The sequence below is a fragment of the Larimichthys crocea genome, chromosome VII, assembly GCF_000972845.2.
Source record: "Larimichthys crocea isolate SSNF chromosome VII, L_crocea_2.0, whole genome shotgun sequence".
NCBI classification, from domain to species: domain Eukaryota; kingdom Metazoa; phylum Chordata; class Actinopteri; family Sciaenidae; genus Larimichthys; species Larimichthys crocea.
Window position 1 is genome coordinate 26,248,378 of NC_040017.1, and position 13,505 is coordinate 26,261,882.

At 42.9% G+C, this 13,505-nt stretch overlaps 1 protein-coding gene across 1 annotated transcript in view; it reads left to right on the forward strand.

Annotated features, from left to right (window-relative positions):
• Positions 1 to 10,760, forward strand: part of tyw1 (tRNA-yW synthesizing protein 1 homolog (S. cerevisiae)) — a 46,470-nt gene extending 35,710 nt beyond the window's left edge. Inside the window, exons 15-16 of the mRNA XM_010749932.3 lie at positions 4,040 to 4,207; positions 10,526 to 10,760. Of these exons, the coding sequence (XP_010748234.2) occupies positions 4,040 to 4,207; positions 10,526 to 10,747 (390 nt within the window). The 3' untranslated portion in view covers positions 10,748 to 10,760. The remainder of the gene's footprint in view (positions 1 to 4,039; positions 4,208 to 10,525) is intronic.
• The last annotated feature ends 2,745 nt before the right edge of the window (positions 10,761 to 13,505 follow it).

Sequence of the window (13,505 nt, forward strand, 5' to 3'; positions counted from 1 at the left end):
CCACTTACCTGCTCACCCAGGAAGGAGAGAAGGAATTAGGCAAGGGCGTAAATGTACAGCGACAAATTTATGACACACACAGTGCGAATCAGCATAAAAGGCAAAAGACATAGATTAGTTGAAGCATCTCTCCTGTACTCGCATGACTTCCTCAGTGATACAGTTCATTCATTCCCTTCATATATCTCAAAGATTTTCCCCCCATCTCCTCTCCTCCTGCCCGGCCCATTCCTGGTGATTTATACCGAGTCTTGGATAGTTGATCTTTATTCGGCGGGCCTCCAGGCAAGGCTGATAACACCAAGGTCCCTCATCAATTCTGCCCAGCGCCCCTGCCCTGCCTTGCCCCCGGCCACATCCTTACTCTTTCTCTCAAACCCAAATTCAAACCCTAAAGGTACGCTTCACTTTCTGTTTCTGCTAGTTTTCTTTGTGCAGTGAATTCACAAGCAGCCCTAAATGACTTATGTGGTTCAATTACCGAAGAAACGGCTGCTGGAGGCAGAGTTCTCCTAGACCGACTGAGTGGACAGGCTGAAATAAATGTGAATGGCACTGCATGAAGTAACGGGGCCGATGGGAGAAAGAGATCAGCTGTAAGAATGTTTCTGCCACCGAAGAAGCAAATAAACACCCCAGAAGAAGTGTTAGACAAACTGCTTTTCTTGGATTGAGGGAGCTGGCATCAGCCTTCTGATTGGTGGAATGAAACATCTGGTATTTCATCTTCCCTTGGCGTGTCATTGTTCGGTGGCGAGAAGAGTTCAGAGTCAAAGAGATCAGCTGCAGTCGTGCTCGAGGGGAGCTGGGAAAGTTTTTTACTGCCTCTAACTAAATAACGTAACATAATTTAGCACCACTTATGTTAATGAGAATTATTTCAAATTTATACTACACATGGAAAACTGCATAGTAAATCTGCTCAGCTGTTTTTTTTACCAACGTGCACAGTGCCGTATATATATTTATGAATATTTCAGACTGTTGTAGCTACCTTGGGTAAATAATTTGGTTTTCATCAAAGATCCTTTTTAAGCAAACACAAAGTTTTTTTTTTGTTTTTGTTTTGTACAGTAGACGGCAGTGAAGCTGAGTCTGCTAATGAACGACCGGCTGAAACGACGAGCTTCTTTATATTCACAGTGTCTGCTGCTGAGATGATTCTGTTACCAGAAACAAACAGGAGGGAGATGCTACATGCTTGAGTTTACATTTTTAACACGCTCACAAACATTTCTGTGTGCACAGACATGCACCGTAAACACAGACAGACACACACACACACACACACAGAATGAAATGTTTTATATTTGTATTGTGCGACCTGTAAGTTGTGTTGCCAACTCATCACCCTGGTTTCTATAGATCCATAGAGTAGAAGGCCACCTCTATCAGTTGATTGAAACAGGATCTGTAGAACAGAGGGCTACTCTGATTATCAGCTGGCTGAAAACAGAGGGACAAGATACCGTCAGGGTCAAAAAGTCAAACCCCCTAAAAGTTCAGTATGCAGTTAGTCATGTACTGTAAGACAGATGTCTCAGATCACTGACTAGGTACAACTGAACATTGAAGGGGGAGTTTAGGATTTCCTCCTCTTTAGGAAGCTGGCTGAAGACGATTGGAGCAGCTGAGTGCCAAGAGGCTGCGACCAGCCTGTGCACCAACAAGGGAAAGCCAAGTTTAAAACCAGGGCTGCTCCCCAACAGTTTTTGGACCAATGAGATAGGCACACATACTATATAACTTTGTGTAGATTCTAAGTTAGGGACTCTCTTTTTGGAAGTTGGTTGCAGCTAACTGCTTGCAGACTGCGATTTGCTGAAGAAAAGAGGTCCATGTACATGTAATATTTTGATGTCCTGATGCTAAATAAATACTCGTACTAAGGAATAATTCGGCTATAGAATTCCTCTATGCAAATCAACGAACGCGCTGACAAAATACACAGGCGGTTACTCTTGTTTTTCCTCCATGAGATACCTGGGTGAGGATCAGACGCTGCTCCTGGCCGACACATCACAGAATTGCGGTAGCACAGCTGCTGCCTTGGCTCAATTACAGCACACTGACACACAGGTGGTGTGTGTGTGTGTTTGTGTGTGTGTGTGCAGCTAGTTGTGTTAGTCGACTCCAGCCGTGTTCAGCGGCTAACAGAGCTAAACCTAAACCTGATCATCTCTCACAGTCTGTGTCCTCGGCTCACATTTGTCTAATCACTGCACTTGATGCTCCTGGATGCTCGGCTCTCTCGGTTTCTGGTGTGCTGTCGATGCACACACACAGAGATACTTAAAAATTAAACTTCTCTTCTAAATGACTTGTGTCTAACACATCTCCAATATGTTTGCCGTGCAATACAAGAGCTCTGCCATTGAGAGCACGATTAATTAACACAACGCAATTTATTAACACAAAGGTCAGGCCGGATTTAATTACCTGTGTCCATCCCTCGGTGGTAAAATGCAATAAACAATGAACTGCACTGAACTAATGAGCAGTCTGACCCATGCAGTTATTTAGGGGCTGATACTTAATCTATGTTAAAGCCCAGAAACAAACAGTAATAATTAATCTGCTCATGCATGTCTCGTGTTGTGTTGGACGGTGCTGCAGATTCCTTCATTTGGTCTAAAGTGTGCATCAGAGACTCGCTCGCTCAGACCTTTCTGCTCTCAGCCCAGCTTGTCAATACTTTATCTCTGCCATGGGGAGCTGTTGTTCTGCTTTCAGTGCCTCTCCCTCCTCATCACTTGTAGCCACAGCACAAAGTTTCCACTATTGATCAGAAAACACTCCGCGTCCAGCTCGCTGGTTTTGATTGATTTCTGCGGCCAAGCCCAGAGTGTTTTACACTTTCTCTCACCTGCTGAAAAACAAACGACATGTCAGCTCCTCAGTGCGACTGCTGATAATCAGTAGTTATTAATGTGTATGAAGCCTTTTCAAACAACCATACTACTCAAATTCACGCGTGTCATCTGCTAATGTGTCGGCCCTCATGCTGCAGCACCAGATGCCTCGTTTCAAGCCTTCCGTAGTTTATTTATGGCAGATTACGTCAGCTTGCAGTCCAACTCATTTCCATGCTTAAGTGTGTCTGTGAGTTCTTGTTGACCATTCTGTCACTGAACCTAAACTCATATATGTCTAGGGATGGGAATTGATAAGATTTTTATGATGCCGATTCCATTATCGATTCTGCTTAACGATTCGATTCTTTATCGATTCTGCTTAACGATTCGATTCTTTGTCGATTCTCTTATCGATTCTCATTTGGGGGAAAAAGGAGAACAAACAGTTTGATCAGCATCAACTTTGTTTAGTTAGAAGTATCATGATCTTACAAAACCAACAGCGAGGTCAGAAGAGACTCTCTCTCTCTGGTCATGGTCATCTTCTGAATGTAATGCAGAAGACATTGGTTTAATGTGAACTGTTATATCATGTTTTACAAAGAAGCGCATGGCTCTAACATGGTAGGCAGTGTGTTATTTACCTTCCATAGTAACCGCAGAGGTGTTCATAGCCTGGCTGCTGCCGCTGCTGCTAGGTTGAGATTCATCTCCAGTCCGAAGCGTGTCAAAAACACGACATTCATTTAAAAATATTGCATGTTGTGTGCGCAAATGTTTCTGCATGTTGGTCGTGTTCCCTCCCGACGCTGTTATCTCCACTTTGCAACGATTGCAAGTCGCCCTGTTGCCGTCTGTTTTTAGTAAAATGCAGCCAAACTCTGGAGCGTTTGAACCGAGTGGGTGCCATTGTTTACTACTGATTGCACTGCACCTGCACGTAAGTTACGTGGCGTAATTTGTTGTGCTTGCTGGAATCATCATTAGATAAACTGCCAAACGATTCCATGGAATTGAAACACAAGGTTCATTCCCATCCCTATATATGTCATATATGTTGTAATTAGCCTGTAATAATCCAGCACAGGTCTGTTAAATTAAACAGAAGTAGGTTTCTTTTCCATGAGTAGATCAAATGTAAAGCTCTTTTCGTTTCACTGCTTTGTTTCTGACCGTGTGTGCAGGGAGTGACATACTGTGGAGAAAGCTCTGCCAGCAGTCTGACCATGGCTAACGTCCCCTGGCACCAGGAAGTGGTTTCCTTCGTCCAGCAGCTGGCTAACATGTTGCCTCAGTATGAGATCGCCTGCGAACACGAGCACTCCAACTGTCTGCTCATCGCACACACCAAGGTAAGAACTCCGAGCTGCAGAGACACGACCTGAAACGTAGCGAGCCCGCACGTGTAAGTCGAGAATTAGTTTATTAAATTGCAATACTAATCATTTTAGTCCCAGCACGTTTTACATTAGCAGCTTGATTAGATTTTCAGTAAACAAGTTATCGGCCTCAAACTGCAAAGTACGAATTGATTAAAAAAATAGCTCTGCTGTTTAAAGTTAGGCTGTATTACTCTATTTAATTACACATGTTCATCTGCTGTATATTTCTTATGTGCAGCTCACTGCATGCTGCTGCTGCATGTTGTCATTATCAGTGGATACGGCATTAAGTATCTTCTCACACGTACTGATGAATAACTTGTATCGTCTGTGATTCTGCAGCACACACACACACACACACACCGTTTCTCTCCGTCTTCTTTCAAAGTAGCTTTGAAGGCTCAGAAGTTCTCCGCAGGTTTCCAGCTTTTAAATTAGTGTTTTGATTCAGCCTCGTTATATTATTTCTTTAATTCAGCCTCTGGAAATATAACAACCATCAGACGGGGTCCGCTCTGGCTCACCCGCCCCAGAAAGTATCAGTGCAGTGGCGGGTTCTGCCAAAGTAACTGCCCATCAATAATTAATGAATGATTAATTACCGTCTTGGCTTTTTTTGACAGAGAAGAGATTCAAGCCAGCCCAGCTGGGCACCCACAGCTCACACACACACACAAACATGAACGCTGTGCCTGGTGTGTTATCCTCCTTTGTCTTTATTTACTTTGTCTTCATGAGACTGCTTACAGATCAGTTTGCCTCTGTGGCGTCGCCAGCTTTTCCTGAGCCCTTAATGTCTGCAGGGGTGACGGCAGCGAGACGTTCATGGTTTCAAATTCTCTTCATTGTTTATTTGAACTTTTCTTCTGCACAGTTAAATATGAACTTATTTTATGTTTTAAGTTACTTTGCTGGGAAACAAAAAAAAAAGGGGGAAATCACCACAGCTCAGTAACTCAAGACGTAGTTCAAACACGACGCTGGCAGCACAAATCTGATGAAGTCGGAGGTGTCGTTTGATGAAAACCATATCTGACTATGCCCGCTGTCTCCTGTCCAGAAAAGAGATTATAATTCATAACATAAACCAGCTCGCTCGTGGCTTTGGTGACGCCCCTGCGTTTCTTTTCGTGGTTCACATTCATGGTTTTGAGTGAAATATCTAAACTTGTATTAGATGCATTGCCATGAAGTTCAGCACACACATTCATGCCCGTGCACAGGGTGAACTGCAGTAACTTTTGATACCACCTGACTTTCCGTGTAGTTCAGCCATCAGGTTAAAAATTCAGTTTATGACCGGACACCTGCAAAGAAAGCAACGTTACCGTCGGCGTCAGCTGTTCTTTGTGTTTCTGTTAAAATGCTAAACTAAGACGGTGAACATGTTAAACATCGTGCCATGAGACATGAGCCGCTGATTTAAAAAAAACGATGCACACGTTCTGCAAGGTGATCACACAGACACGTAGTTCTGGTTCATACAGATAAACTGAGACAAAATAGATCCTCCCTTTTCTTACACACCACGAGGACACGATCAACATTTGACTGAATGGATTTCCACCTCTCTCTCTCTCTCCTCTTTCTCATTCTCTCATCAACACAAATATAACTGAGGCCGCTTCAGACTCCTTAATTCATTTATGCCTCCTCGTCTACAACTGTCCTTAAATATTCACGCTCAGGCCCCGCTCTGTCTTTATCTCTTTTCTTTTCCGGCTCTCAGTCACGCTTGCAGATTGCAGTGCAGCTCCGGCTGAGCCGCCGTGAAAAGAATGAACAGTGTTTTTCTCTCAATGCATCTTCTTTAAAGGCAGAGGCTTCATTTTCACACTGTACCTCTGATTACAGCTTTTTCCCCTCTGTGTGTGTGTGTTTATCTGTATCCCTTTGTGAATGCACACACACACTTCTTTTGTAAAACTGGCAGCGACAAAGTGTGTCGAGGAGCGAAGATGAAGATTAACGTGAAATAATCTTCATAGATCGAACGAAAGCTTCAGCTAAATCTTGGATAGATTTCGTTCATCCTGACTAACACAGATACTTGATTTAATTTCATTTGACAACTCGTTGAATTAGTTACTCTTTGGACAGTCGTCAATAATCCAGCAGAGTTTCGTCTTCATGCAGCAAAGTCTCAGCACAGATGATCTAGAACGTGAAGTTTTAACATGAAGCTGCAGAGTTTTAAACGTATTACAGGGGAAGCACATCAGTCTCATTTTGCATGCGTGCTGCACAGTGCTCAGATCTTCTTCTGATGTCGTCTTTTAAAGACGACATCAGAGGGAGAGAGACTCTGATCCTCGCTGCACTGACACATCATCATTAGTTCTTTAACTCTTGGTGTCTTCCCACTGATAGGTATTTCTGTCTTCTCCCACACCTTTCTCACTCAGCCTTTCATTTCCTCTCTTCTTCTCTCGCAGAGAACGGTGTATTGAAAACAGAATTATCTCCCTGAAAGGCCTTTTGACTTACAGATCACTGCTGTCAGTAGACCTGTTGTGTTAAAGTCAGCAGACAGCGGTGCTATCACTACACATACACACATATAGTCCAGAGTGGGAACCACACATGTAGATACCATCCGTTCACCTTCTCTTGTGCCTCACAAAGACACAGTTTGACTCCTGAAACCAAAGTACAGATTTCAGTTTGATGTCTTTTTTTATCTACTACATAATTTCATATGTCTTATTTCTGTTCTTTATTCAGGGAAACCTTCACTGAGCAAATAGCTTCTTTTACAGCAATGCCCTGATCACAACAAACATAAACAATATACAATAAACGGTTAACAGTTAAAACAAGATCAAGTTAAAACACAATTAAAACACAGTTTTAAAGCAAGGTCAGTTAATCAGTTAAAGCAAGAACACTGTATATTTCCCATATCATGTATTGAAACTTTAAAACGGTTTACAGCAGTGGTCCCCACTTACTACTCTATCTACAGTTGGTAGGAGAAGAAGAAAATATTAAGTATTAAGTAATATTTTCTTCTTCTCCTACCAACTGTGGATGAAGTAGTAAGTCCCCCTTTATTATAGTCCCAGTCTAAGTCGAGCGGTCTTTTATTTTGAAATGTTTTTTTATTTCGAAATGACCGTATTAAATAAAACAGAAATAACTAATTACTTCTTGTGCGGCCCGGTACTGATTGATCCACGGACAGGTACCGGTCCGCGGCCCGGGGGTTGGGGACCACTGGTTTACAGGACACAAGTTGGTCTGATCTTATTTGGGGTGTTTCCAGTGTTATAAAACCCTGTGACCTTGTGCTTTATGTGCGGTGTCTAAAATTTAAAAGAGAAGTGAGGTATGATGGTAATTTGCCTTGTAGTGCTTTGTAAATAAAAAAGGGAGGCGATGTCTTTCCCATCTTACACTCTCATATAGTTTACAGTGATCACCAGTAATAAAACGTGTAGCACCATGGTAAACCGTGTCAAGAGCTTTCAGAGTAGATGGAGATGCGTCTCCATAATCTAAATTTGATAAAACTATTGTTTCAAAAATGTTTTTTCTGCTCTCAAAAGAAAGGCAAGACCTGATTCTATATAAGACACCCAGCTTCATTTTTACCTCACCGTGTTTTAAAAGAAAGATTATTGTCCAACCAGATTCCCAGATATTTATAATCTGGGTTTCATTTAGGGAGCAAATTCTAAAAATCACACACGGTTGATCTCGTAAAAAAAGCATGAATTTAGTTTTAGATTCATTAAGAACCAATTTAAGATTATTAAACATGTCTTATTTCATAGTTTTTATCTCCTCAATGTTGATCTGCATTGTAGAAATATAAAGAAAACATTGAAGGAGAAGCCATGTCAAACCTTTTGACTGGTTACTGTGTGTTCAAGAGAGAAGAGCATCTCTGTACTGTCATTTGATTTCTCAGAGGCGGCGATGAGACGTGACGATCCTCCATTCGTTCTCTGTGAGTGTGTGCTGCATGTGCTCGTACATGAAGCCGCCTCCCCTGGCGCTCGCTGAAGACGCCGTCCTCAGCATCCTCAGTGATCCTCGACAAAGAGGCTGTCAGTAAAAACAACAGGCCGTCTTGTTCTCGTCCCAGACAGCTCAGCTCGGCTTTGTTGCTAAGGGACTGAAATTGTTTGCAGAGATGCCGACTGAATAAATATCGTCCCTTCTCATTACCAGAAACATTAACTCCCAACAGGCGCTGCTTACATTTTTACCCCTCTCTTTTCTCAGGCCTCATTAGCAATGCAGCGGGTAGCTGCTCTCTAATGGCACACACACACACACACACACACACACACACACACACACTCTTAATGTCATGACTTCCTCAGCGGGCAGTCGTCTCCAGCGGGAAAGTCTTTAAGTTGGTGAATAAATGTTGGTACATTTTGTGTCGTTTTGAGTTTTTTCTGAGACAGTCAGTGACGTAACGCGAGATCTTTCCCCGTAGTAGTTGTAGAAACACACACACACACACACACACACACACACCAACAGGGGGGCTGGTCAAAGCAGCAATGACCCTGAAAGCTGTTAAATGCTGAGAGCTAAAGCTCAACAACAGTCGTCCCCGGTGATAACTCAGCACCACTTTGCATTCAGTTACAGCTTCCCCTAAAAACCTCCAAACACCCACGAGTGAGTTCAAGTCATCAAGGAGCGTTTTTAAAGAAACTTTGCTGCAAGCCGCCGGGAACAACTTTAAACTTCAGAGCGCAGGTTGTGTTGTGCATATAACACCTACTCTGTGTTTCTGAGTCCCTCCCGTCTTTACGGACACCGAGGGAAACGCGGTAATGGATCGACTCGAGTTGTTACTGTTGAATGCTGGGAAAGTAGAGGTCACACTCTTCACCCTTTGCGCTGGTTTGGGGAAACGATTAGAGAGGCGGAGTGATGCTGAGGCTGTCGAACACTAGTCGCTCTCCTCCTGTCCGTTTATTAGATAGACGGCGAATTAAACCGAGTAAGGAGAAGCAGTGGTTGATAAAAGGAGGGATGGGAGTCGGTGGATTCAAGACTGTTTAAAGAAAGTGGCAGGTTCAGTCATATCTATAAATTCTTTATTATTTAGATTCAGGATATGCACCTTCACATATTTTACTCCTCATGGATTTCTCTTCCTCTACCTGAGCGTGTTCCTGTGCGTTATCTTTGTAAGTTCTGACCTCAGTGTTTCCGACAGCTTCAGATCGACATGATGATGCTGTTGAGCAAACATCCGGTTTGTTGGGTTAATTTGTCATTAGACTAAACTGAGTGCTGATGAGCAGAAATGTGTTTTTCATCATTATTGAATATCGAGTTGCGGACTGCAAAGGAAGTCTTCGATCTTCCGGAGATCTCCGCTGGCTTCTCTGGAAGTGGACAAACCGTTTTTTCAATTTAGTCTCTTAGTCTTGGTTTCAAAGTTCATTCTTAGTCTTAGTCACTTTTAGTCTTTCACAAATCATTTTTGTTCGTCATGTTTTAGTCGACAAAAAGTCTCAAAATTTTAGTCAAAACATTTTAGTCTTTTTCTATTTATTTCATTTTTGTTTATTAATTCCAGTTAACTTGTGTTCCACAGCTAACACATTGATTAAATGTCTTGATTGAATTGAATTAATCTGTTGTTTCAATACACACTTAATATGCACTTGATTTCATTTTATCTCTGCTTCTAAATAACGGGACCACACGTCCAGTCTCCTTTTCCTTCCGAGCATGATCGCGCTGTCCGTACGCCGTGTTTCTCCTGCACGCTGTTTGCTTCCAAGCCACAGGTGCGAGAGCAGCAAGAGGATGTCGAACGTGTGGCCGTGATGTTGCTACAGTAAAAGAACTGTTGGCACAAACACACGACAGCAGGACTGGATGTTGCTTTGTTTCTTATATAGTAGACGAAATCAAGGAGGACGTTTTTGTTCTTGCATGACATTTTCGTCTCGTTTTTATTCGTCAATGAAAACGCACATTGGCACATTTTTCCTCAGTGTTTTCAGTACATTGTCGTCTCGTCATCGTCTCGTCTTCGTCAAGGGAAAAAGGTTCGTTGACGAACATATTTCGTCTCGTCTCGTCTGACGAAATTAACACTGGGACAAACGTGTCCTGATGAGTTCTGAGAAACATCATTTGATTATTAGTGCTGAAATAATTGAGAGTGGATTGTTGGATTGTTAAACATTTTTCTTTGATTCATTGCAGGTGATTTAAACAGTCGGCTTCACGAAGCCTGCAGGTTTCCACGTGTAGCCCCATAAACGCTGCTGCTCGCTCATCTGTCACTTCTGTGTGTGCTTTCAGTTCAAGACGGACGGCGAGTGGTGGACATGGATCGACTACGAGCGTTTCCAGGAGCTGGTCCAGCTTCACGAGGAGAGCGGAGGACAGCGGAGCTTTTCAGCCTTGGACTACGCAGCCAAGACTCCCAGCTGGGCTCTGTTCGGAGCCCACGAGCAAGGTTTCGACCCCACCGACACTCGCTTCCAACGACGCAACAAAACCAAAGACGTCTCAGGATGCTGATAAGACGAAGGAGCCAGAAAGAGAAGGAGGATGAACAGAGTAAGAGCTGATCGCTATAAGAATAAAGTTTTTATTTCCATTATTTCTTTGAGTTTCAACGCTTCCTTTGGCCGGACAGCTTTTGTTACTGTCCACAGCTGCCCTCGTTCTCCTTTTATTCATTTCTCCTCAATTTGGCAACTTAAATTTTCTTCCTAGATGAGCCCAGACCGGCCTGAATCACTTCCTTCACCTTCCTTTTCGAGACATTCCCCTTCACGTGTACTTTACTTTTGATTCGTGTATGTAAATAGATAATTCCCTCCTTTTATTTTTTAATAATGTTGATGTCTTTGACCTGTATAATCACTGGGCAGCACTCAGGAAGGTTTGACCTGTTAAACGCAGCTGTGCCTTCGTCACTTTTTTCTTTTTGAACAATCCAGTTTAATCGGGTCTCGCTCGGCAGCTGCACAGCTCAGGACATCCGAATGTAACGAGTAGCTCTGCGACACCTTTGCTCTTCCTCCTGCTCATTAGGACGGCGGTTTGTATTTACTCAGACTCTCCACTGGGAGAGTCGAGCTTCTGTTTGCTCCTTTTTATTTTTTAGTTCAAAGGTTGCACTGTCCCAACAGTGTCAGCTTTGATTGGTTTCAATGCTCTGAGCCTGCATCGTAGAAAACACTGCAGCTTTGGACAGATAGCTCTGCCGCTCTTGCTGTGATTAGTTAAAAGTGGCCAAAGGAAATGTATCAAATCACAAATATGATTCTTTAGGGTATGACGGTTGTTACTGCTTTTGTTGTATTTGAGATAAACTAAAGGATCCATCAGTGAAGAGACACTAAAACTGTTTTGAATAAAAAATAATTTGTAACAACGTCCGATCTCGTATCGTTACGTTAACACAACTCAGCCACATGATGGCAGAGGAAAAAAGCCAGATGTGAACATGAAGTCCGTTTTTTAATTTGTTTTATTTGAATGTGAATCCAGATTTAAATGTTTAAGTCCATTCTCAATGTTTCTTTGTTTCTTTTGTTGGTCTTCCCTGTTGGAGGAAACAGTGGGTTATGTTGTGTGGGTGGGTGTGTGGGTGTATCGCCCTAATAAATGTATTTGGAATAATCTGCCTTGTTATTGTGAATGAATGCAGCACACACACACACACTGGTTACAGTGGTAAGTTGACATTTAAGGCGGCCTACAATAATTGTGGTCAAAGAGGAGCTTGAATTGAACGAGGATGGAGGCAGGTGTGACTGTTGTCGCTCGATGTTATCAGTATTTTATGATTTTTTTTCCCCACGCACAGACGAATTCTTTCAAGCTCACAGTGTCTAATATGCATCAAGTGTTCAGAGTGTCATCAACCCGTCACTGGAACATGCACGCGATCTGCCGTTTGATGATTTTCTATATGAAAATGAGCAAATGTTCCGCTCTGACGGAGGCGGTGGTGTTGCTGACGATGTTTGGGGTGGGGGAGCTACGAGAGACTCGATCTTCACTTCCATCAACGTAATCACCACAGACAAACAAGAAATCACAACGGTCTGTGTGGTTGGCTGCCTCCATGAGAGAGTTGATGGATGGCTGCACCGCACCAAATAGGAAATATGTTTAAAAAATCCACTCCGTGCTCCATAATGCAAAAACGCTTATTTCCATTTTAATAGTAATGTCCGCTCAAGTGCTCATTCCTGATGTTCTGAACAAAACAAACCTAAATCTAAAAGAGTACCACGCTCCACAACAAACAGATCATCAGAAGAAACGAACAGAATAATAATCTCTAACACCGTCCTTCACTGTGATTACGTAAAGCACAGGAGAGAAGACGCCGTTTGGTGTGTAAGCTGCAGATGATTGAGGTCGCCGGCTCTATAAATATGTATCAGGCAGGACGCTGCTTTTCTTCTGAGTAAACAAGGGCCGGGTGTGAATCAGTAAAAACATTCTCCTCCTGCATCGAGCGTGCAAACTCCCTCTGAATGGATAAAGGTTAGAAAGAGGTCACTTTGAATTGACCCTGCTGGTTTACACACCGCTATTTCCAGCTGTGCTTGTTTCACTCGAACACGTCCCGGCCCGTGAAGTGAGATAAATGATCGCAGCAGATTGCACGTCTCAGGAGAGAAAACCTGCCTGGAGCTGGTGAGAAGGCCCTGGGGGGTGATGGGTAATGGCTCAAGTGCCTGGGGGGAACTCTGGGTAACAGGTCGCAGCCCTGTGCCAGTTTTTATTTTTTCTGTCTCATAGTGAAACGAGGCTGTGGACGCTTCACGGTCGGCTAATCTTCCTGGATTCTGTGTGGCATCGCATGTTGGCCTGATTGTTACAGACTCTGACTCCATCATCCAAACATTTATACGTGAATGTATATGTTTGTTTTTTAACTTTTATTTAAAATTAAGCATATATAGACACTAAAAACAAAACAAAACACAACCACCCAGGAACAATTAGTGTCTCAGCAAACCTACAATCCCAAATCAAGACAACCTACACAGATGGACAAACTAATCCCAGAATACGGGGGAGAAAGTACCTCCCACAGGAAACCTCCACAAAACAACAAAAAACACCGAAATAGCTTCTCACGACCCGCTGTTACCAAATTATCTGTCTGGCCATCCAAAATGGGAAATGACAGGGGCCCACAAAACCGAAAACAAATCCATTTGTACATGAAGTTTTGCAGTTTTCCATCAGATACACATTCTAGAGGTCTGAGCCAACACAGGGTTATCATTTTCCTGTAGAATCTGTAATA